Genomic DNA, 26,829 nt, shown 5'->3' on the forward strand with positions numbered 1-26,829 from the left:
GCAAATCTATAAAGTTGAATAATGTAAATTCTCTACATTGTACTTCACGACGATCTGTTATCGTTCTCTTTGTTATCTTTCTTTCTCGCGTTTGTGGTGAAAACCCACGAGTTTGCGTCATTGGAAAAAACGCGGCGCCTCGCAAAGACTTCCGTTTCATTACCGGATGAAATCTGGGCGAGTCCTACCGCAGGAAAGAGAGGGGGGGTGTACTTATCGCAATAATGTATTCGTCCGAACGTAGCCTTCTCCTTCATTCGCTCTCATTGTCAGACTTGTTCTCGTGACGGCTACAACTTCTCGTTTTCATGCTGAGCAAGATACTTGATTGAGTTTGATTGAATTTGCAAAAATCTATGTATCGGAATTATTAATTGAACGACGTTTTTCGCGTATAAGAAGTATCATCGCCACGGGATTTTTTTTTTTTTCTTGAGAACGCACGTGACAACGGATCGCCGATCGAACAGATTGACAGTTTACTGGACTCGCTGAACCGAGTGGCGTTCATTTCTAAGCGTACGACAGAGGCAGGGGAATTTGACGTGGTATGTATTTCTGCTAATTCTGTTTTTCAGGCGCATATGAAGCGGGCTGTTTGTAATTTCACAGCGACGATTGAAGAGCTTTATGCGTATTTATCGTCTCGCATTAAAACTGTGATCGATTCTGTTCGCATTAATTGGAGTAACATACGTTTCACTTTTTTGAGATTCCAGTCTGACTAGCCTATCCGGGTTTCACATAGCATAGTATATTATGTAACAGGAGAATAAAGGCGGATGATATTCCCGCGGGCAGAAATCACCCCAACGAATAATCGAATTTCATTCCTGAGTTATGTACGTAGGACTTCATTTCCGACTCAACCCTGGCCACATTATTGACTTCAAAAGAAAAGAAACGAAAATCTAACAAACGAATTCAAGTTGAAACGGGTTATTACTCTATTATAAGAAATATTCCGTTAAACGAAAAGACAAACTTATTTCCAAAAATACCAGGATCAGACTAAAAACAAAATTTATTGTAGAACGCAATTTCTAGAAGTACCATCAGTTTGCTTGCTTTCTTTAAAGTTTATCACAATTTTGAATCGTTTATTTCCACTAAGAAAGGGGTTTACATATCTATTTTTTATTTTGGGGAGACTGGGGCTGGAAGTTACACTCTTTACAAAAAATGAAATTTCGCACAATGTATAAATACGAATTCATCCCCAATTGATGCGGCTTTAGGTTTACTATCAAATATTAATTCTGCGACAGAACTAATTGGATATCGAAAATCGTTCTTAAGATATGCATTTTTTTTAAACTTTAACAGACTGTCAAATCTTACCCCGGTCTGGGGCAAGAAGATACGACCCTGGGGTAAATTGTTTCATATTTTTTTTTTTTCTGTGGCTTAAGAGGAAGTTGACCCTGTTCCTTACAACAATGGTCTCTTATGATTAGTCGATTATGTTAACCGTTCAGAAAATATTCACCGTCAAACTTATGCAATAATTATTTGTTTCGATGTACCCAAACATGGTTGGGACTAAGAAAAAAACGAGAATAAAAGATTAGAACATTTTCATGTTCATAGAAACTGAAATTTGTACAATTTCCCCGAAACTCATGAATTGAATTGAAATTGTTTGAATTATTAACAAAAGACTGTTAAAAATAGTGTGCATTGAAGTTTGACGGTGAATATCTTCTGAACAGTGAACTCATACAAAAAAAATTGCAAGAGACCTTTCTTGTAGAGAATTCAATTTCCTATGAAAATATGAGTTGCGCGTATTATAATGACGTTTTGTTGAAGAGTTATAAAATTCATAAAAAAAAAAGACATCTACCTCAAAATGATCAAACTTTTACCTTCGATAACTTCTGAACAGTGAGGTGTGCAAAAAAATTTCAAGAAACCTTTTTTGTAGAGAATTCAATTTCTTACGAAAATATGATACGTCGTTTTATTTTTATAAATAGTAGATACCGAGATATGTATTTTTCTTCCTCGCCATAAGAAAAAAATAGAAAACTGCGAGGCGGAGGACCTTCCTATTAAAATTAAGAGCTCATACTTGGAGAGAATGTTTTTGAGGTCTCTACCAACCAAGTTTTCGGAGTACCAAGTGAAAAAAAAAATAGTCGATTTTTTTGGCCCACCCTAGTATGCGTGTATGATTACCCCAGAATTACGTCAAGTTTATTTCTAAGAACAAAACGCGCGTATTTTAGTGGCGTAATAGGTACGCGCCGTATTTACTTCGTATGGAAAGTTCTGCCAGATACCTTGTAATTTTACCTTGGATACTTAGGTAGTCACAATGAGTGATGAGAATATTCCTTATGATCGACAAAGTGTAAACACTCATGCTAATTGCCGAATATCGATTTCGATCATTTAACCTGAACACGTAACAAATTGATGACATATTTCAGCGACTAATGCAAACCGGGCTAGTACCACACGTCACAATGCATTCTAGTTTATATTTTCGTATGTATACAAAAACTTGAGAATGTCATTATACTGCTATCATGAACAGCAATATCGGCTCTTGACAGTACCTTCTTAGATTAAAGCCCTGCGATTGTTCGTACTCAAGTGATTGAATCTCGAAGTCGGAGAGGATGCGACATCAATCATATAAATAATTCGATTCACCTAATTTTTTCCTGAAATTTGCCAAAATCTTTACGCCGAGTCGTTTCTCCTTCTTCAAAGACAGGTTCCCTCTCTTCTTAGCCATCGCGGGAATAAATACTGATTCGAAATAATAAAAAACACTGTAGAAAAACACAAGCAAAAATAAAAGCGCGGAACACTATCCACGTGCCGAGCGACGAGGATTCGAAGGAGGGGAATTGTAGCGGGGGGTGTTGAGTCTACTCTCCTCGCCTGTAATTCGCATGGTCGCCCGCCAACGCAGTCGTGGCGCTAGCAGCCGCCCGCCTTTTGCGCGAAAGATTTGCTGTTTTATGCTTCGTGGTTTTCCTTCTCATTTCCTCATTTTTGAAGATAAATAGGTTCTTAGCGAGTCAATTTCAAGATAAAGAAAAGATCTGTGTCGCCTCTTTCGCCGAATTTCGAGAAAAAATTCACTGTTCGCTGTGTCTCACTTCAAAGATAACGTACTTTCAAGTACGTTTTTCGCAAATCTGAAAGCGAAATCGAAAATTCGGCAAGAGAGGCGGTACAGATCTATCCTTTATCTTCAAAATGACCTCCCAAGAGCCCAATTATCTTCAAAAATGAGGAAATGAGAAGGAAAATCGTGATTCCCTGTTTGCGCGCGCTCTTCAAGGCGTAGGCAACGCCCTTAATATCGCAAAAGAATCAGGTACGGAAGTATAAAGAAACTGTTCGAGTAATTCACATTTCTGGTTATATGTTTTTAATTATTGATACAAAAATAAAGAAAATAATATTTTCTCCAAATTCCCAGCAACTCCTTCGTGTAATTGAAAAATGCACAATCTTTATTGTTGGTTTGAAATATTCTTGAACGTAAGAATGTCAATAATTTGGTTAAATCCTGTCTGGTCCTTGAGAAAAGGAACAAAATGAACAAAATCTTGGTCATTTTACGACCATAAAATATAAACCACAAAAATGTACTCCGTGAAATCTTTGTATACGGTTGTAAATTCAAAGTACGGTCCATTTTCACATTGGGTACGACCTATGGCCACCAGAGGGTTGGTAACGCAGCCACAGCAGCGGCGTGGCTTATGGTCAGGGTGGTGGCTTGGGCTCAGCTTGGCTAAGTAACTTGGTAGTTGAAGGTCGATTAATGCGGGTCAGTAATTTTGTTGGTGTATCAATACTAATCAGTTGAGAAAAAAGAACAAAAAATAATCAAATTTGGAGGAGAACCTATTTATCAGTGATTGACAAAGTTTGTCTCAGTTTAGCCGAAGAAAGCGGACCTAGAAAATTTTTAATCAAACGTTCCAGTGCTGAATAGCTACATATAAATCACACTACACGCTCAGGATGTATGTAAATTAATATCATATAGTGTTTCCCGCAACAATATTAAACCTGATATTTTGATATTATTACTCTTTGAATCGTATTTGAAACACCGCATTGCGCCCGTGCGACACTTCTTGATCAGTTTCTGTTGGTCTCTGAATGATTCTGAGGATTTCGTATTTTTACAAAGTAGTCTTGATTATAGACTTCTGAAATTATTTACGAAGTGAATTGACATGTTTATCTTGACTACAAAATTTGTGAATCCCAGTTGTGAAAATATTGGTTACATGTTACAATACTAGCCACCTGTTGATTGAAATTATTATGTTAAAGCACAGCTAGCAACATGTCCAGCACATCGCAAAAGCACAGAAACTTCGCAGCTGAACCAATGAGAGAAAAGCCGGTGACTGAACTTGCTGGTGTCGGTGAAGATTTAGGCAAAAGAATGGAGGCGGCTGGTTATGATAAGGTTTGTGCAACAATTGTAATCCGTAATTGTCACGTGTTTGGTTAACTACACGTGGTTACATTTACCGTACATATAGCCTCGAAATTGTTACTGAAGAAGACATCACTTTATACATCGTCGTAACAAATTTTCAACTTCTAATTTGTATGAAATTTCGCACAGGCTTATCTTATTCTCGGCCGATATTTGGTTCTGAGGAAGGATAAAGAGTTGTTTCAAGAATGGATGAAAGATACATGCAACGCAAATGAAGAACAGTCTCGAGATTGCTACCAGTGCCTTTTTGATTGGTGTAAACAGTTCTTGTAAATCTTAGGCAAAATGAGTGACATTTTTTTACTTCTGTAAACGATTGAATTTGGTTTTTTTTTTGTTTTTTTTTTTTAACAAAATGATCTTTCATATAACTATAACTTAAAAGCATGTTCTACCAAATTCAATTGTACATAATCCTTACCTGTACTGAAGATGAATACAAATTTTAACGAAATTTTATATGCTTCCAGTCATCCTTCTTATGGTCTACAACGCAAAGTAACCAGTAGCATATGATCTTTATACGTATTTGTACCATATACGTAATTGGTGAATAATTGAAGGGCTCTTGCAACGTAACACATGTACACGATATATCTAGGAGACGTCGCGTAAGACCTCCTTCAGCAAGCGTCTCTTATACATACTTCATACATCACAGTTATGTTATCAGAATCGTTCAACAGCAAAACTCAGCTATAGCATAACCATACGTAAGTCATACGTGCAGCAATCGGTATCAGCTGCAACGAAACTTTTACAATTGGCATACGTATTTTTCACGTCAACTAAGAAGCCGTGTAATCATGTGAATCATGGTCCCCGGTTTAAATGTTGCGGTAAGCCAACCGTGTCACTGGATGATCTCCTTCAAGAAATCCCCAATGATAGTCAACCTGGACAGTAAACTGAAGCAGCTTATTAGCTTATTTATTAATCGTACGAGTTGGTGTCAACGACGGAATCACGAGCAGCACGTGACGGCACATCTAGCAATAATCTTCGACACACAAAATTTTCCATTTATAAAATTTTTTCTCATTGTTTTATGAGAGAACAAATTGTAGAAACAAAAGTCAGACCACCGTGCATTTGAAACCGTTATTATGTTATCTTTTACTGCGATAATAACCGCTTCCCGTTAAACAGGAAGGTGACGTTGTCGCGTGAACAGGAATAAAACTGTAGTTCACGTATATAATGATTCGAATTCAAGGATCACTTATGGAATAATGATCTCAATTTAAATACTAGAAGGAATTAACGAAGTATTATATTTGAGTAGTTGAAGTGAGGTTCCCAAATACTCGTTATCGCACAAATACCTGATAATTGTTATTATTTTTGAAAAACGAGAAGACGGCGGTATTCGTCGGTCTTACTCAAGAAAGAGATACGTGGTATCGTACATCTGTTTGAGATAATTTATTACCATGACTGACAACGCGGCGGACGATTATTACCATATATTAGTGTATCAAATATTATCGAGTAATTCTAATCATACGCGCAAGTTATAATTAACCCTTTCGGCCCGATCGGTGACTATAGTCACCCAACGCCCGACGCTCGCTCTGTACGAGCGGTGACCATGGTAACCCAACATTATGTTATAATTTTTTAAGCATTTTTTTTTATAGTAGGGGAGCCCAAGAGGGGATTTTAGGTGTTATTCAAGCGCGACAGAACAATATAAGGGAGGAAACCTTGCACCCTGTTATGAACAACCACCATATATGAACCCTTAACATGCAAGGGTGCGTCTAGGGTAGCCAATCAGATTAGTAAAAAAAAAATCGATCCTCAAATTAATTCGAGCTCGTCAGATTAATAGAAGGTAAGTTAATTACATGGAAAAAAGCGTCAATTTCAATATTCCGACGATTCGATCATGATATAAGAGAATAAGCGAATAATTAGTTTGCAAAACAAAAACGTCACCTGGAAGTATTCGAGCGCGGTTATTTTTTTTTTTTTAATTTGAAGGAAATCATGTAAAAATTACGGATATAATATAATCTGACTGTTTCTACAACGTAAAAAAGCTTAAATTATTGATAAAGTGAGGTACGTGCAAGTGCTGAGAACTATGTATTTCCCACTCCGCGCCTCTCTCCCCTTCTCGCTCTTTCTCTATTTCTCACTCTCTCGCACCGTCCCCCCACTACTTTCTGCGGCCATGATGCCATCTCAGCTGATGGCTAGTCGTACATTTAACATGTATTCCCTACCCGTAGTCAGAGTAGTAGAGTGAGCATTTTATTTAATAACAGCCATATTTTTCTTAGGATTGTTTTCAAAAACTGAGAATCATTAATTGAGGATATAACAAGTAATTTTTTTCAAAAAAAAAAAAAAAACATAAACAAGCAGTATTTATTTTTTTGTAAATAATTTGTAAAGTTGGTGACTTGCGATGATTCACGTGAGTGGAAGTAAGTGAGCGATAGTCGGTAAAGAAAGACAGCACTAGTGAGTGAGAAAGAAACCAATAGCCATTGACTATTGGTGTCCTTCACATGTCACGGTACTACCTTAAGCTGTCAGAACAATGAAATTCCTCCACATAATTATCAGATTATAGGTTAGCACAACAAGGACATCGAGCTGAACTGTCTGCATATAAATCTGATGAGCTTGAGTATTTCAAGGTCACTATTTTTTTTTTTACATCTTCAAAAATCGGCCGTGAGTTCTGACTGCATCCAAATCGTCAGTCTTTTGAATAGGATACCTTTTAGAGGTCACTCAACATTCCCCCTGAATATCCGATGAGCTTGAATAATTTTTTTTCTTTTCTCATTTTCTACCCCTTCGTGCTGCCACCCCCGGCTTGTAAGCCGGCAGATTAATACTTCTCTGTTACCGGAAGCACATAGGGCGTATACGATATTAATGTCTGACGCACTCGACTATTTCTTTATAATAAATTGTTTTTACATTTTTGAAAATCAGTACCTACTTCCCCCGGCAGTAAAAGAGCATATATCGTATGAACTTTCTTTCTTTTTAGTATCTAATCTTTATGATTCAATAGGTTCTCGCAGCGCTAAAGTGACTCACCATTTAGCCTCTTGGGCTCCCCTACTATTACGGCGGTATTGAGGATCTCGATCATGCTCCACCCAGAATCGCGTTGTTCAAAATCCTAAACCTTCACAAGTAGATCGGCCCTTGCGTGTGTAAACCAACCGTTGATATCGCTCAAGGGGAGGATCGCGATGTTGGCAGTGTTGAAGCTTTTAACTTCTTCCGCAATCCGCTCGTGCTTTATGTTTTCAAATTTGCACGATAATGAGAGGTTATCCTTCAGATTACCCTCCTTGCGCAGTACCAGCCTCAATCGCTCAACGATGATCCGTTGCGCGTCGTCGAAAAAGGCGTCCAAATTCTTATGCCCGAGATTCGTTACAACTCCGGTTCGGATCCGGTTGGCGAAAGCACTTTCAACTTCGTCCCACTGCACGCTCGCAGGGCTGCCGATGTTAGCACCCATCACCACGGCGCACAGTGGTCCAAAAGCCCGAATTCCTGGTCAAAACTAATAACTCAAATATTTCTCAGTGAAAATTGCTAGTATTACTATACCTGTAGTTTTTTGGCTTGCTGGTTTCGAAAATGAATGCAAAAATGCGAAATTCAAAATGGCGGCCCCGAAATGGCGGATATTTTTTACAAAAAATGCTACGAATTTTTAGAAATTCGTAGTGCGAATGTTTTTTGGGTCGCTGATACCGAAAAAAAAACGAAAATGCAAAATTCAAAATGGCGGACGTAGAATGGCGGATGTTTTTCGCGGAAAATGATACCAATTCGCTGAAATTCATACTAGTAATGTTTTTGGGGTCGCCGATTCCGAAAACGAATGTAAAAATACGAAATTGAAAATGGTGGACCGAAAATGGCGGGAATATTTCGTGAAAAATGGTACAACTTTGTTAAAAGTGATATTTTGTAAATTAATTTCTTTAATTCATACAGTCTTTTTTCTTATCAAACAAAATAACATAATTTTTAAAGATACATACTAATCGCTATCTGAATTCTCATCATCGACGTCGTTTCGATGAATGACGTTGTCCGCGTCGCCCCGCTACACTAATCCCACGAGGCGGGCCACGAGGCTCCGACCGAGTCGACAAAACACTGCTTCGAAGAATGCGTATTTTTGACCAATGGAGCAAAAACGAGCAGGCGATGCCAACGGTTTCACATTCTCTATACTTTTTCACACTAGGAATCGTTGAGATCTCCGCAGGATCTCCGGGGATCATAACTAATTCTCTACAGATAGTAATGCAATTCAATGAAATAGATTATTTTGCAGCACTCGTATTGCATCATTAATATCATCGCCATAAATTCCGAAACTTGGTTCATTCACAAAATTTATTTAATTCACTTACCTTGAGGAATAATATCCATTTTGGTTGACTCGATTTTGATGAAAATTGAAAAAACTACAGCCTCATTTTTCGCGCGCTCGAAAGCGCGCACACACCACAGTCCCGCGCGAGTCTATATGAACATCTGACCTTTTGGATTTCAAAGCTCTAATGCTATCTATTGACAAATATGTGAAGCTTTACCTCGGATGATAACTTTCGGTTTTGGGGGTTTTGGCCAAGAATTCGGGCTTTCGGACCACTGTGCGGCGTGCTGCTGCTGCCGCTGCTGCTGTCGCTGCCTCAGCTGTTGCCGAATCTTTGCTATCCAGGATTGTACGAGCGTGATTGTATGCTGAATTTGTAGTTTCGTACCTATGCTCGTTCTCGGACGCTTGGAAACATCACGCAGCAATTGAAGATTTTCCATTCCAACGTCAATCCAGTGCTGGAAGATGTTGTCATTCTCCTGCTCGGGATGCAGCTCGCCCAACAAATCGTGCGCGTTCTCCATCGTTTTGACGATATTTGAGTATGTTTCAGCGGCCATGACTTTAACGCTGATATATGCAGAACTTTGATGAACTTTTGACTTGCACGTATCGTGTAAGACTGATGAGTCTGCATCGGATGCGTTGAGTTAATATATGCAGATAGATCGTAAGAATTTGGGGGGGTGGTAGTGAAAGGTCCAAGCTTGGTACCCCCACTCGCCATCCGGTCAATTAACACAAAAGAATGTATTCGAAGTATGTGGAAAATATTATTTTTCGCCTTGGGGGTGAACTGCTGGCGCGGAAGTTTACGGGTAACGGTGAAAAATCAAAATCGTATGTCGAAAATATTATTTTCGCCCTGGGGGCAAACTGTTAGCGTGAAAGTTTACGGATCGTCATCAACATTCCCCGTCTAATTGCGATGTCACCATCCGGTCGATTAACACAAAAGAATGTATTCGAAGTATGTCGAAAATATTATTTTTCGCCCTGGGGCAAACTATTAGCGTGAAAGTTTACCGGTGACGGTGAAAAAATCAAAATGGCTATTCATCCGGCCAAGAAATAAATCACATTATCAAACTGTCTGACGATAAAAATTAAAATAGCTGCTCATCCGACTAAGCAAAAATCAAAATGGCCGCTCGTCACACAGCAAATCAAGCGAGTATACTGGTGACGTCATGTATGTTAACCGCTGGTAGCAATATCATGGGAATGTTTTGGGTTAGAACTCTCATATCCTATCTACTCAAAGAATTCTAGCACCGGTAAAGCCTTAATTTTAATAGTACACGTATGGACATTAATTCTGCGACAGCTAATCAACGGCATTTTTAAGACCGAAGCACATAAAACTCCGGAAGTCATAAGCGGAACGCAAAAGCCATAGCGCATGCGCTATGGTCTCTGCATTCTGCACATGGCGTCTGGATTTTCATCCCACACAAAAATCCATAGGGATATCACGTGGCATAACACTAGACCAACGCTAAGCCGGTAGAAATTAAGCAACAAGTGATATTGGTAATTTTGCTAGGAAATAAATTAATATCAACACAAAAGTAAATACTATTGCTACGTATAAATAAATGTATTTTAGGTAAAAACTCTTCGCTCACATACGATTCGATGCAATTATAAGCGCTTATCCCCATATAGCCGTTATTTGATCGATTTACAATATTTTTAGGCAATGTTAGATTAGTAAAAAGATATATTTCGCAATATAGCTTCATCAAAATGAGCCTTAACAGTAATTGAAGACCTGATTTGTTTCGAAGCCGCAGAAAAATAATTACTCCCATACGAGCCTTCGGAGCGGGATGTGAGAAGGAGCCATATCTCCTGAATCTGCGCCAGAGTACTAATCGTAACGAGCACGTGGTACCCACAGGACTTCCGCTCCGAGTATATCAGTTGGCACTCGTGCGGGGACTGTTGGGTGCGACACTTTTATCGTTTTGTCAAGTGTTGTAGGTAAAGTAAGTTTTTAAAAGGTTCAAATTACGAGCTGGTCGGAATCTGTGGCTTCATTTGCACTATTAAGGCTAGTATTTAGAACACTCTAGAACTTCGAGAAAAAGTTTTGAGGATCCCTCTCTTTTCGAGGAAACACACTTTGTTAACAGGATGAATTCTTTTCTTCTGTAACGTACCCATGATTATACCAATGAGTAATATCATGATATATTGCGTTGGAGGTGCGCAATTTTGGAAATGAGGTCGAAATGAGAGATTCGTAATTTATTAATAACAGTCAAAACACCAAAAGATGAAAGGAAAAAACCATTTCTCAACATAGCAGACGGTCGTCAAAACTAAGTAATCATGGGTTCGACTAAAATGCACCATGTGGCCGTCGTCGGTCAGATTTATGCCTCTCAACATATATATTTTTGAAACAACTCGACATAATTTGCAAATTCGGTCAAATGACTGATTATCGGAATCACGTAAATTTTAAAATAGCGGCAGCCTGCAGTTATATAAGTAAGCAGCGAAGCCTGCAGAAACCCGTTGTAATTCACGAGGCTGAAGTTAGTATCGTTAAGGGTGTTGCCTACGCCTCGACGAGCGCGCGCGAACAGAGACTCACGATTTTCCTTCTCATTTCCTCATTTTTGAAGATAATTGGGCTCTTGGGAGGTCATTTTGAAGATAAAGGATAGATCTGTACCGCCTCTCTTGCCGAATTTTCGATTTCGCTTTCAGATTTGCGAAAAACGTACTTGAAAGTACGTTATCTTTGAAGTGAGACACAGCGAACAGTGAATTTTTTCTCGAAATTCGGCGAAAGAGGCGACACAGATCTTTTCTTTATCTTGAAATTGACTCGCTAAGAACCTATTTATCTTCAAAAATGAGGAAATGAGAAGGAAAACCACGAAGCATAAAACAGCAAATCTTTCGCGCAAAAGGCGGGCGGCTGCTAGCGCCACGACTGCGTTGGCGGGCGACCATGCGAATTACAGGCGAGGAGAGTAGACTCAACACCCCCCGCTACAATTCCCCTCCTTCGAATCCTCGTCGCTCGGCACGTGGATAGTGTTCCGCGCTTTTATTTTTGCTTGTGTTTTTCTACAGTGTTTTTTATTATTTCGAATCAGTATTTATTCCCGCGATGGCTAAGAAGAGAGGGAACCTGTCTTTGAAGAAGGAGAAACGACTCGGCGTAAAGATTTTGGCAAATTTCAGGAAAAAATTAGGTGAATCGAATTATTTATATGATTGATGTCGCATCCTCTCCGACTTCGAGATTCAATCACTTGAGTACGAACAATCGCAGGGCTTTAATCTAAGAAGGTACTGTCAAGAGCCGATATTGCTGTTCATGATAGCAGTATAATGACATTCTCAAGTTTTTGTATACATACGAAAATATAAACTAGAATGCATTGTGACGTGTGGTACTAGCCCGGTTTGCATTAGTCGCTGAAATATGTCATCAATTTGTTACGTGTTCAGGTTAAATGATCGAAATCGATATTCGGCAATTAGCATGAGTGTTTACACTTTGTCGATCATAAGGAATATTCTCATCACTCATTGTGACTACCTAAGTATCCAAGGTAAAATTACAAGGTATCTGGCAGAACTTTCCATACGAAGTAAATACGGCGCGTACCTATTACGCCACTAAAATACGCGCGTTTTGTTCTTAGAAATAAACTTGACGTAATTCTGGGGTAATCATACACGCATACTAGGGTGGGCCAAAAAAATCGACTATTTTTTTTTTCACTTGGTACTCCGAAAACTTGGTTGGTAGAGACCTCAAAAACATTCTCTCCAAGTATGAGCTCTTAATTTTAATAGGAAGGTCCTCCGCCTCGCAGTTTTCTATTTTTTTCTTATGGCGAGGAAGAAAAATACATATCTCGGTATCTACTATTTATAAAAATAAAACGACGTATCATATTTTCGTAAGAAATTGAATTCTCTACAAAAAAGGTTTCTTGAAATTTTTTTGCACACCTCACTGTTCAGAAGTTATCGAAGGTAAAAGTTTGATCATTTTGAGGTAGATGTCTTTTTTTTTTATGAATTTTATAACTCTTCAACAAAACGTCATTATAATACGCGCAACTCATATTTTCATAGGAAATTGAATTCTCTACAAGAAAGGTCTCTTGCAATTTTTTTTGTATGAGTTCACTGTTCAGAAGATATTCACCGTCAAACTTCAATGCACACTATTTTTAACAGTGGCGTTAGTTGCACAAGGCAAACAGACGAAGCGATAGGATTCAAAACAAAAATCCTCTCGAGCAAAACATTTTATGTACAATTTTTGAAAAAAGTTCCAAAATGTTCTCTAAAAAAACGCCAGAAAAATAATTAGGAGCATGATTGGGATTTCAAGGTATTAAAAAAAAAATTTGTAATATTACTAAAAAAAATTGTAAATTACGAAAAGTTTTTGAAACAGAGAACTTCTATGGTAGTCACTTCGACGACAGAAACTGAAATTTGTACAAATTTTCCCGAAACTCACGAATTAAATTGAAATTGTTTGAATTATTAAGGGGTTAGGTGGGTTTTAAAATTTCAAAAAAACGAATATTTTTTTTTTTTGCTCATCTTATAATTGAATATGTTGAGAATATTCCTTTAAAATTTTGAAACGATCCGAGTCATATTCTAAGAGATATAGCCTTTGGATGTTTCACCCATCAGGCTATAACCGAGCGTGACGCAGGTATATGGAGGCAGATATATCGAGGCAGCTGCTTAGCTATTGTTCATTTATTTTTGTGATGCGAATACTAGGCTTAGGACTTGCCGGATGTAAAAAATTCTGTGGTTTGATGGATATAAGTTCCTCATTCTTGAATGCATCAACGTACAATTTTTATGTTGATAAAATACATGAGTGCGTCATAACTGTTGCCGAATCAATTTTGTTGTCTGCTGCAAATCAAGAAAAAAAATTAACGTGTGATGAAAATAATGTTAAAGATACGACAGATGTTACCGTGTCAGGTGATTAGTCTAGTCAACAAGATCCATTTTTAGAAAATTTTGACAGAGCTCACCGAAAATTATAATTTTGGTGTCATTCGATTCGTATTGACGTCTAGAAACTTTTTGAGAAAATTGAAATGGCGCTGATAAAAATTGCAAAAGTTATAAACAATATAGTGAAAAAAAAAAAATTGCTTTCGTTTTTTTGAAAAGTCTCAAAAACTATAAAAGATTTTCAAAATTTGAAAAAAGATCCTTAAAGAGGAGGATATTTCCTAAAAAAAAGTCCGCACTCCCGGAACTGTATCTCCAATATTAATAATTTTTACAGAGCCCTAAAGTTAGTACTAAAACGGGCAGTCTGGCGTTCACGCGCGCCGCGTCATTCAGGCACGGTAAACAAAAAAATTATTTAAAGATATTAAATATGAATATTAAGGAATGAAAAAATTTACATACCTTAAGAATAGGTTGATAAATAATAATCCGCGCAAAAAAAAATTTTATTTGCATTTTTTTCATATTTTATCGATTAGTTGACTAACAAAATTTTTGAACTGGAAAGTTAACATAAAAACCTTCGTAATTGTTAAACTAAGGAGCTCAATTTTTTTTTGCTTTGTACGGTTATTCTAAAGAGGTGAAAAAATAGATTTCCGTTGGAAAAATTAAAAAATTTTAATTTTCCACTTAATTATCAACAATCTACTGCACTGAAAAATTAATAATAGCAATAAAGCGTTTGTAAAATTTTTTTTTTACAAAAATTTCAATTACTTCGTTTTTAAATCATTAAGCGCCACCTGAAATTATTTTTTTTTAATTTTATACTCCCATTGTTCAAAAAATTGTTATAAACAAATGCATTATTTTGGAGATAATTGAAAAAATTTTTTTTTATTCGAAGCATTAAAAAATATTATGATTTTTAAACAAAAAAAACTATTTCTTAAAAAAATGTTTTTATTGGTTAAAAAGCATTTGTTAATTAACTATTTTTTTTTGTAATTCATTATTAATATTAAGGAATCGTTTTTTTTTTAAAAATCATTACTTCTGTTGTTCTTTTATATCCTGCAAAAAAACAATTTTTTATTCACATTTAATTTGTTTATTTGATAAACAATTTGTTACAAACAAATGAAATTTTTATTTTTTATTTTTTTTTCGTAACTTCAAATTAAAATAAAAACAACTACGTATCGCATGTTTTATGAAAAATTTTTTTTCTATTTTTTAGAAAATTTTTAATATTTTACTATTCGTAAGTTCCATATTTTCTTTCAGCTTACGATCACTATTATTTAAATAACTTTTAAACTATTACAGATACGAGAAAAATACTTCAAGTCATTTTTAATCATTTTAAAGTAATTAACGATATGGACCGACAGTCGAAGCTCTAACTCAATTATTTATTTACTTTTTTCTTATTATTTAATAAAAATTCGAAAGAAAACATTTTTTTGACTTAAAAATCTATCTGTTTGTAATGATTTTTGGTTATTTTTGCATCGAAATTTACTTGATCTTAAAGTAATTTCGAATACAGTCGGGTTTGCCCATTTTCAAACGCTTTAAAATGTTTATGCTGTCATTAACTGATTGCTGAGTTCTTCGGTTCTCATTAAGACCCCGTTAAGGTGTAAATTGCATTAATATCTGCAGTGACTATCGTCTTACATTGTAAGATAATGTTTATGTCTCTTCAAAGTTGTATTCAGTTTGTATTGAAAAAGTTTATTGTGACGTGGAAGAAACATCAGCTATAAGATTTTAGAGGCCCAGTCCCCCTTCTTTCGACCCTTACCTAGAAATCACTGCAATGTAAGATTGTTATTCAGTATACAATCGACAGTCTATCTGTGTCTTATGTTTTACTTTGCTTTCTGTGAGTTATATTGTGAAATTGTTTTCGATTGAAATGGATACGTCTCAAAATTGTTTTATTTGTGGAAAGTTGTTGTCCACATTGGAAACACAACAAATTAAACTCAAAGCAATTAAAAAATTATCTGAATACAGTAAAGTATTGAAAGATAATAAGCATACTTTGTTAACAAATAAAACAGAATTAAATGTTCATAAAAGATGCCGGGACGGTTACACTTACTCTGCGAAAACAAATACAGGAGGACCTTCAACCTATCGCTCTTTTAAACGTGGTACTATCGAGTTTGACTTCAAAAAGTCTTGTTTATTTTGTGAAAACCCGTGGCAGAATAAAAAAAAAAGAAGTCAAGTTTTTGGTAAAATCTGATAAATTAAAAGCAAAACTAATAGAAGGTGCCAAGCAGCGGAATGATGATTTTGGTGAAAAAATAAAAAATCGTGTCTCACAAGTCGAATCGCTAGTTGATCTCGGAGCTCGTTATTATAAAAATTGTTATGATAATTTCTGGTATAAACTACAAAGTAGCTCTACAGGTAGTAACGAAAAATTACAAGATTCTTTCAACTCGGTTTATAAAGTTATCGAAAATAGTATTGACTGTCAGTTTACCCTTGCCCAATTACTACAAGTTATGGACTACAAGCCTACGGAAAAGACATTGTTAAACCACCTGCAAGATAGATATGGAGATAATATAGTTATTTACAGTTTACCTGGTGAAGAAACTATTATTTGCTATTGCGGGATGAATAATAAAACTTTGCCGGACTCGTGGTATATGCATCGCGAAGCCGAACAAGATGCTGAAAATATCCGTGTTATTAAAACAGCAGCGGAAATTGTACGAAAACAGATAAAAGGCACTAAATATCTAAATAAAAGCTATCCCTCCTCCGTAAATTTTTTGCATCTTGTTACTGAGGACATTCCTAAGTATTTAAAAGTTTTTTTTCTATGAACTTTTATTGTATGACGCTAATATAAAACAAGAAAAAAATATCGCTAAGGCTATAAGAAAGTCAAAAGGATCTCGTGAAAGTTTGACTACCGATGATGGTTTACAAGAAGATGGTTCTTCTGTGAATACGACTTTTACTGAAGGATCAACTTATAGCTTCCCTGAAAATTATCAAAATATAGTGAAAGATATGAGCATTAAAATTGACCAGATAGGTTCATCAATTGTGCAAGTTCTTCGGCCAAAATCTTTTTTGTCTCCTCTTCACTTAGCTACCGGAATACACTTGAATCGGAAATGTGGATCTAAAACTATTATAAATATTTTGGCAAAGTTGGGTGTATGTGCATCGTACTTTAGTGTCGCTCTGCATGAAATATCTGCAATTAAATCTAATGTAATTAAAATAGAACCCGAAGCTTATGTCCAATACGTATTTGACAACGCAGATCATAATCCATCAACATTAGACGGGAAGAATAGCTTTCATTGCATGGGTGGTATTTGTTGCGTTAATCCTTCGACTGCGTTAACAACTACTGGAGATGTCCCGAAATTGGCTCGGTTACCAACTGCAGTACAAATATCCGAAGAAGGAAAAATAAATATTGAGGATTTGCCAACAAATCAATTTTCCCTGGATTCAATCATTTTTATTGATATAAATAGCTTAAAATTCGGTAATTTTTCTTGTAAAATCCCTGTCACCTATTCTACCCACATCTGGGCAAGTTATTTAAAAGTAGCAAATTTACCGGAAATCAGAGGTTTTATGGAATTAATATCATCATCAATGCCTTACAAGAAGTCTCGCATACAATATTTACCTTTTATTGAAGAGAATCCGTCGGACTTGCGAACTGTGTACACATCATTATTGTATGCTTCTAAACATGCTCGTCAAGTAAGACAAAAAACAATTTTCGTAACTTTCGACCACCCCTTATACACGAAAGCTTTACAAATTCTTACTAACTGTCCAAATAAAGAGCTTGATAACGTAATAGCACGTATCGGTGGCTTCCATCTGTTGATGTCCTATTTTAAAGCCATTGGGACAATCATGGAAGGCTCAGGGTTAAGAGAGTTATGGGACACAGTATACGCTACAAACTCTTTGGACAAGATGCTACAATGTACTTCCTTTGCTCGATCCTTGAGAGCTCATATTACAACTTCTCATGTAATTGGTGAGTTAATTGCTGAATTTGCAGAATCTACAGAGAATATTGAAAGTCATGACACAATACCAGGAATCAAGAGACAAGTACAAGAGTCAGATATGGAAGCACCACCAAAAACAGATGAAATTTTAACCTCTATAAATTACAAAAAAACAAAGATCCAAAAAATGCTAAATGAATTTTCAAAAAATCCTCCGACTTTGAATGATATAAATGAAAATGAAGATTTGATTGCTATGGGTAACCTTTTTGCGAGTGGTGTTGAAGTATTGAAGAAACGTGGACCTACAGCCGAACTATGGCTTCAGTACTTTAATCTCATTTATCTTGCGGTACGATACATTGAAGCAGAAAGGCTTGACAACTGGAATCTCCATTTATATTGTGTCCAGCAAATGTTACCGGTGTACCATGCGGCTGGCCATCGCAACTACGTTAAAGCCATTCAAATTTATTTGCAACAGATGAGCACATTAAAAGATATCATGGATCCAACTGAGTATAAGTTATTTACAGAAGACGGCAATTTTACAGTAAGAAGATCAGACAAAGCTTGGGCTGGAATTTGGACGGATATGACAATAGAGCAAATGTTAATGCGTACCATCCATACCGGAGCTCAAGGCTTATCACATGGCCGCGGTATGTCGCCGAGTGTAATGACACGATTTTTGGAAGGCATGCCTTATGCGATAGAAATAATGAATCAGTTGGAAGAGTATGTTGATATAAAATGGACATCGTGCGATCAGCACGTTGATATTACACCAGCTCGTCGAGATCGGGATGCCAGCGAGCGTCAAGTATTCAAAGCGTGGTTGCAAATGCATAATCCATTCATACGTTCGTCAAAATTGCAAAGCTTGTCAACCTGTTTAGTAGGGGATGCAAACACTGACTGTCATCAAGCAGTATCGGAAGGGTTGACGAGTATGGCAAGTATGACAGGATTTAATGCAGAAAATTTCAAATATTCCAAATCTAATGCTGTGCAAACTTTAATTTCTACTGTACCAACTGTTGAATTGGATGGAGAAAAAAAAACAATCAATACAACTCTTTTGTTTCAACGAATCGCAGCTGTGATGATGAACGATTCAACGATCATTCAAACAGCTCTTCAATTTGAACTGGCTCCATTCCCAATGACTTTATTTGATGACAAAGGTATAATGCGTGAATCAAAAAAATCTGAGTTGTATGATAATTTGAATGCCTCCCCATTCCATTCATCAGAATTAGCTGGTTCCTTGTTTGTTGTGGACGGAGGATTTCTACTTCATAAAGTGCCGTGGAAAGAAAATAAAACGTTCTCTGAAATAATTGCTGATTACAAAAGTTACATTTGTAATCATTATTCTCCAACAACTTCAATTATTTTCGATGGCTACGATGATGAATTTCGAAGTGTAAAGTCATATGAAAGATATAGGAGAATCTCTAAAAAAATTGCTCCTGAAATTACGTTCGAACTGGAAATGAAGTTGAAGGAAAAGAAAGATTTGTTTTTATCAAATATTAAAAACAAGTCTCGTTTTATAACAAAGTTAAAAACTGTTCTTATTGCAGACACTGTTTTGAGTATAAAACAAGCTAAAGAAGATGCTGACACGCTGATAGTAAAAACAGCAATAAATCTTGCGCGAGAAAATCCGGACAAAAAAGTCGTTATAATTGGTACAGACATCGATCTCGTTGCGTTGATGATTGCATTGACACCGGATGATTTGAATATAACTGCATGGAAACCGCGTGCTTCAGTTAAGCTACCTGATAAAATTTATCACAGCCAAGAGAACAAACATTTAAAAAATATTATTTTATTCATCCATGCATTTACAGGGTGCGATACAGTGAGCGCGATTTACGGAAAAGGGAAGAAGAAACTATTAGACATCATTCTCAAAAATAATAATCTGATGCAATATGTTGAAGTATTTTATAATCCACATGCTTCTGCAGCAGATATAGAATTAGCCGGAGAGAAAATGATGTTGTCACTGTATGGCGAGTTAAATACTAACAAAACTACGAGTCAATTCCGTGTTACAAAATTTATGAACATGATCAGCAAGTCAAAGAGTGCCATAAACCTAGCAACTCTACCACCAACATCAGCTGCTTCACGTCTTCACGCCTTCAGAACTTATTATCAAGTTCAGTTTTGGCTTGGTAATCATGTGAATCCGGAAAATTGGGGCTGGATTCAAACTGAGACTATGTATGTGCCTATTAGAACTACAGATAAATTAGCTCCTGAAGAGTTATTAAAATTAGTACATTGTACTTGCGCAAAAGATTGTTCCGGAAGATGCGGGTGTAAAAAAGCCGGACTTCCATGCACGTCTCTCTGCAAGCACTGTAAAGGTGAAAGTTGCTCAAACAGCGAACGGATTACGATTGACGACGAAAATGACGATATTAACGATGATTTATCAATCGGTTTACCAGACGCAGATGGAGATGATACTGATACCCGTAGCTCTGCTGATAACTCCCAACAGTATGCCGAAACTTTACTAGAAGATGTTGAAGCCGAATTAAGTACAATCAACAATCAAGAAGAAGAAGATACAATAGATCACGATTCAGAAGACTATGAGCCGTCACCACTGAAGCGTAGAAAATCATGAAGAAAATCCAAAAATTAGTAAACAACTTTGTAAAGTTTTTAAATGTTTGTTCAATAAATATTAACTTTGAATTATAAATAATATTCCTATTACTTGTAGTTGATAAGAAACCTAAGAAAAATGTCGTCATTACTGATTGTTTTCTCAAAATAAAAAATATAAGCAAGTAAGAAACCTTAGAAGTCAAAAAAATGTTTTCTTTCGAATTTTTATTAAATAATAAGAAAAAAGTAAATAAATAATTGAGTTAGAGCTTCGACTGTCGGTCCATATCGTTAATTACTTTAAAATGATTAAAAATGACTTGAAGTATTTTTCTCGTATCTGTAATAGTTTAAAAGTTATTTAAATAATAGTGATCGTAAGCTGAAAGAAAATATGGAACTTACGAATAGTAAAATATTAAAAATTTTCTAAAAAATAGAAAAAAAATTTTTCATAAAACATGCGATACGTAGTTGTTTTTATTTTAATTTGAAGTTACGAAAAAAAAATAAAAAATAAAAATTTCATTTGTTTGTAACAAATTGTTTATCAAATAAACAAATTAAATGTGAATAAAAAATTGTTTTTTTGCAGGATATAAAAGAACAACAGAAGTAATGATTTTTAAAAAAAAAACGATTCCTTAATATTAATAATGAATTACAAAAAAAAATAGTTAATTAACAAATGCTTTTTAACCAATAAAAACATTTTTTTAAGAAATAGTTTTTTTTGTTTAAAAATCATAATATTTTTTAATGCTTCGAATAAAAAAAAATTTTTTCAATTATCTCCAAAATAATGCATTTGTTTATAACAATTTTTTGAACAATGGGAGTATAAAATTAAAAAAAAATAATTTCAGGTGGCGCTTAATGATTTAAAAACGAAGTAATTGAAATTTTTGTAAAAAAAAAATTTTACAAACGCTTTATTGCTATTATTAATTTTTCAGTGCAGTAGATTGTTGATAATTAAGTGGAAAATTAAAATTTTTTAATTTTTCCAACGGAAATCTATTTTTTCACCTCTTTAGAATAACCGTACAAAGCAAAAAAAAATTGAGCTCCTTAGTTTAACAATTACGAAGGTTTTTATGTTAACTTTCCAGTTCAAAAATTTTGTTAGTCAACTAATCGATAAAATATGAAAAAAATGCAAATAAAATTTTTTTTTGCGCGGATTATTATTTATCAACCTATTCTTAAGGTATGTAAATTTTTTCATTCCTTAATATTCATATTTAATATCTTTAAATAATTTTTTTGTTTACCGTGCCTGAATGACGCGGCGCGCGTGAACGCCAGACTGCCCGTTTTAGTACTAACTTTAGGGCTCTGTAAAAATTATTAATATTGGAGATACAGTTCCGGGAGTGCGGACTTTTTTTTAGGAAATATCCTCCTCTTTAAGGATCTTTTTTCAAATTTTGAAAATCTTTTATAGTTTTTGAGACTTTTCAAAAAAACGAAAGCAATTTTTTTTTTTTCACTATATTGTTTATAACTTTTGCAATTTTTATCAGCGCCATTTCAATTTTCTCAAAAAGTTTCTAGACGTCAATACGAATCGAATGACACCAAAATTATAATTTTCGGTGAGCTCTGTCAAAATTTTCTAAAAATGGATCTTGTTGACTAGACTAATCACCTGACACGGTAACATCTGTCGTATCTTTAACATTATTTTCATCACACGTTAATTTTTTTTCTTGATTTGCAGCAGACAACAAAATTGATTCGGCAACAGTTATGACGCACTCATGTATTTTATCAACATAAAAATTGTACGTTGATGCATTCAAGAATGAGGAACTTATATCCATCAAACCACAGAATTTTTTACATCCGGCAAGTCCTAAGCCTAGTATTCGCATCACAAAAATAAATGAACAATAGCTAAGCAGCTGCCTCGATATATCTGCCTCCATATACCTGCGTCACGCTCGGTTATAGCCTGATGGGTGAAACATCCAAAGGCTATATCTCTTAGAATATGACTCGGATCGTTTCAAAATTTTAAAGGAATATTCTCAACATATTCAATTATAAGATGAGCAAAAAAAAAAAATATTCGTTTTTTTGAAATTTTAAAACCCACCTAACCCCTTAATAATTCAAACAATTTCAATTTAATTCGTGAGTTTCGGGAAAATTTGTACAAATTTCAGTTTCTGTCGTCGAAGTGACTACCATAGAAGTTCTCTGTTTCAAAAACTTTTCGTAATTTACAATTTTTTTTAGTAATATTACAAATTTTTTTTTTAATACCTTGAAATCCCAATCATGCTCCTAATTATTTTTCTGGCGTTTTTTTAGAGAACATTTTGGAACTTTTTTCAAAAATTGTACATAAAATGTTTTGCTCGAGAGGATTTTTGTTTTGAATCCTATCGCTTCGTCTGTTTGCCTTGTGCAACTAACGCCACTGTTAAAAATAGTGTGCATTGAAGTTTGACGGTGAATATCTTCTGAACAGTGAACTCATACAAAAAAAATTGCAAGAGACCTTTCTTGTAGAGAATTCAATTTCCTATGAAAATATGAGTTGCGCGTATTATAATGACGTTTTGTTGAAGAGTTATAAAATTCATAAAAAAAAAAGACATCTACCTCAAAATGATCAAACTTTTACCTTCGATAACTTCTGAACAGTGAGGTGTGCAAAAAAATTTCAAGAAACCTTTTTTGTAGAGAATTCAATTTCTTACGAAAATATGATACGTCGTTTTATTTTTATAAATAGTAGATACCGAGATATGTATTTTTCTTCCTCGCCATAAGAAAAAAATAGAAAACTGCGAGGCGGAGGACCTTCCTATTAAAATTAAGAGCTCATACTTGGAGAGAATGTTTTTGAGGTCTCTACCAACCAAGTTTTCGGAGTACCAAGTGAAAAAAAAAATAGTCGATTTTTTTGGCCCACCCTAGTATGCGTGTATGATTACCCCAGAATTACGTCAAGTTTATTTCTAAGAACAAAACGCGCGTATTTTAGTGGCGTAATAGGTACGCGCCGTATTTACTTCGTATGGAAAGTTCTGCCAGATACCTTGTAATTTTACCTTGGATACTTAGGTAGTCACAATGAGTGATGAGAATATTCCTTATGATCGACAAAGTGTAAACACTCATGCTAATTGCCGAATATCGATTTCGATCATTTAACCTGAACACGTAACAAATTGATGACATATTTCAGCGACTAATGCAAACCGGGCTAGTACCACACGTCACAATGCATTCTAGTTTATATTTTCGTATGTATACAAAAACTTGAGAATGTCATTATACTGCTATCATGAACAGCAATATCGGCTCTTGACAGTACCTTCTTAGATTAAAGCCCTGCGATTGTTCGTACTCAAGTGATTGAATCTCGAAGTCGGAGAGGATGCGACATCAATCATATAAATAATTCGATTCACCTAATTTTTTCCTGAAATTTGCCAAAATCTTTACGCCGAGTCGTTTCTCCTTCTTCAAAGACAGGTTCCCTCTCTTCTTAGCCATCGCGGGAATAAATACTGATTCGAAATAATAAAAAACACTGTAGAAAAACACAAGCAAAAATAAAAGCGCGGAACACTATCCACGTGCCGAGCGACGAGGATTCGAAGGAGGGGAATTGTAGCGGGGGGTGTTGAGTCTACTCTCCTCGCCTGTAATTCGCATGGTCGCCCGCCAACGCAGTCGTGGCGCTAGCAGCCGCCCGCCTTTTGCGCGAAAGATTTGCTGTTTTATGCTTCGTGGTTTTCCTTCTCATTTCCTCATTTTTGAAGATAAATAGGTTCTTAGCGAGTCAATTTCAAGATAAAGAAAAGATCTGTGTCGCCTCTTTCGCCGAATTTCGAGAAAAAATTCACTGTTCGCTGTGTCTCACTTCAAAGATAACGTACTTTCAAGTACGTTTTTCGCAAATCTGAAAGCGAAATCGAAAATTCGGCAAGAGAGGCGGTACAGATCTATCCTTTATCTTCAAAATGACCTCCCAAGAGCCCAATTATCTTCAAAAATGAGGAAATGAGAAGGAAAATCGTGAGTCTCTGTTCGCGCGCGCTCGTCGAGGCGTAGGCAACACCCTTAACGATACTAACTTCAGCCTCGTGAATTACAACGGGTTTCTGCAGGCTTCGCTGCTTACTTATATAACTGCAGGCTGCCGCTATTTTAAAATTTACGTGATTCCGATAATCAGTCATTTGACCGAATTTGCAAATTATGTCGAGTTGTTTCAAAAATATATATGTTGAGAGGCATAAATCTGACCGACGACGGCCACATGGTGCATTTTAGTCGAACCCATGATTACTTAGTTTTGACGACCGTCTGCTATGTTGAGAAATGGTTTTTTCCTTTCATCTTTTGGTGTTTTGACTGTTATTAATAAATTACGAATCTCTCATTTCGACCTCATTTCCAAAATTGCGCACCTCCAACGCAATATATCATGATATTACTCATTGGTATAATCATGGGTACGTTACAGAAGAAAAGAATTCATCCTGTTAACAAAGTGTGTTTCCTCGAAAAGAGAGGGATCCTCAAAACTTTTTCTCGAAGTTCTAGAGTGTTCTAAATACTAGCCTTAATAGTGCAAATGAAGCCACAGATTCCGACCAGCTCGTAATTTGAACCTTTTAAAAACTTACTTTACCTACAACACTTGACAAAACGATAAAAGTGTCGCACCCAACAGTCCCCGCACGAGTGCCAACTGATATACTCGGAGCGGAAGTCCTGTGGGTACCACGTGCTCGTTACGATTAGTACTCTGGCGCAGATTCAGGAGATATGGCTCCTTCTCACATCCCGCTCCGAAGGCTCGTATGGGAGTAATTATTTTTCTGCGGCTTCGAAACAAATCAGGTCTTCAATTACTGTTAAGGCTCATTTTGATGAAGCTATATTGCGAAATATATCTTTTTACTAATCTAACATTGCCTAAAAATATTGTAAATCGATCAAATAACGGCTATATGGGGATAAGCGCTTATAATTGCATCGAATCGTATGTGAGCGAAGAGTTTTTACCTAAAATACATTTATTTATACGTAGCAATAGTATTTACTTTTGTGTTGATATTAATTTATTTCCTAGCAAAATTACCAATATCACTTGTTGCTTAATTTCTACCGGCTTAGCGTTGGTCTAGTGTTATGCCACGTGATATCCCTATGGATTTTTGTGTGGGATGAAAATCCAGACGCCATGTGCAGAATGCAGAGACCATAGCGCATGCGCTATGGCTTTTGCGTTCCGCTTATGACTTCCGGAGTTTTATGTGCTTCGGTCTTAAAAATGCCGTTGATTAGCTGTCGCAGAATTAATGTCCATACGTGTACTATTAAAATTAAGGCTTTACCGGTGCTAGAATTCTTTGAGTAGATAGGATATGAGAGTTCTAACCCAAAACATTCCCATGATATTGCTACCAGCGGTTAACATACATGACGTCACCAGTATACTCGCTTGATTTGCTGTGTGACGAGCGGCCATTTTGATTTTTGCTTAGTCGGATGAGCAGCTATTTTAATTTTTATCGTCAGACAGTTTGATAATGTGATTTATTTCTTGGCCGGATGAATAGCCATTTTGATTTTTTCACCGTCACCGGTAAACTTTCACGCTAATAGTTTGCCCCAGGGCGAAAAATAATATTTTCGACATACTTCGAATACATTCTTTTGTGTTAATCGACCGGATGGTGACATCGCAATTAGACGGGGAATGTTGATGACGATCCGTAAACTTTCACGCTAACAGTTTGCCCCCAGGGCGAAAATAATATTTTCGACATACGATTTTGATTTTTCACCGTTACCCGTAAACTTCCGCGCCAGCAGTTCACCCCCAAGGCGAAAAATAATATTTTCCACATACTTCGAATACATTCTTTTGTGTTAATTGACCGGATGGCGAGTGGGGGTACCAAGCTTGGACCTTTCACTACCACCCCCCCAAATTCTTACGATCTATCTGCATATATTAACTCAACGCATCCGATGCAGACTCATCAGTCTTACACGATACGTGCAAGTCAAAAGTTCATCAAAGTTCTGCATATATCAGCGTTAAAGTCATGGCCGCTGAAACATACTCAAATATCGTCAAAACGATGGAGAACGCGCACGATTTGTTGGGCGAGCTGCATCCCGAGCAGGAGAATGACAACATCTTCCAGCACTGGATTGACGTTGGAATGGAAAATCTTCAATTGCTGCGTGATGTTTCCAAGCGTCCGAGAACGAGCATAGGTACGAAACTACAAATTCAGCATACAATCACGCTCGTACAATCCTGGATAGCAAAGATTCGGCAACAGCTGAGGCAGCGACAG

At 36.1% G+C, this 26,829-nt stretch overlaps 1 protein-coding gene across 5 annotated transcripts; it reads left to right on the plus strand.

Moving 5' to 3' along the window:
• LOC124301467 (barrier-to-autointegration factor-like) lies at positions 1-26,015 on the plus strand. 5 transcript variants are annotated; one of them, XM_046756557.1, is made up of 5 exons: positions 37-548; positions 4,312-4,450; positions 4,613-4,775; positions 11,848-11,851; positions 26,005-26,015. In XM_046756557.1, the coding sequence occupies exons 2-3, from the start codon at positions 4,325-4,327 to the stop codon at positions 4,757-4,759; spliced, it is 273 nt and encodes a 90-aa protein (XP_046612513.1). In that variant the 5' UTR covers positions 37-548; positions 4,312-4,324; the 3' UTR covers positions 4,760-4,775; positions 11,848-11,851; positions 26,005-26,015. The 5 variants fall into 5 exon arrangements, with proteins under 5 accessions (XP_046612516.1, XP_046612513.1, XP_046612512.1 ...); XM_046756560.1 differs by lacking the exons at positions 11,848-11,851; positions 26,005-26,015 and having other exon boundaries at positions 1-548; positions 4,317-4,450; positions 4,613-4,936; XM_046756556.1 differs by lacking the exons at positions 11,848-11,851; positions 26,005-26,015 and having other exon boundaries at positions 41-548; positions 4,613-4,936.
• Positions 26,016-26,829: the final 814 nt, after the last annotated feature.

This window comes from Neodiprion virginianus, chromosome 3 (genome assembly GCF_021901495.1).
Source record: "Neodiprion virginianus isolate iyNeoVirg1 chromosome 3, iyNeoVirg1.1, whole genome shotgun sequence".
Classification (NCBI taxonomy): domain Eukaryota; kingdom Metazoa; phylum Arthropoda; class Insecta; order Hymenoptera; family Diprionidae; genus Neodiprion; species Neodiprion virginianus.

What these genes read in the sequence shown, in the direction of transcription:
- LOC124301467 (XM_046756560.1), top strand. Translation starts at nt 4,325, where the DNA reads ATGTCCAGCACATCGCAAAAGCACAGAAACTTCGCAGCTGAACCAATG. An exon ending in AGGCGGCTGGTTATGATAAG is followed by an intron (nt 4,451 to 4,612) that starts GTTTGTGCAACA and finishes AATTTCGCACAG; the next exon opens with GCTTATCTTATTCTCGGCCG.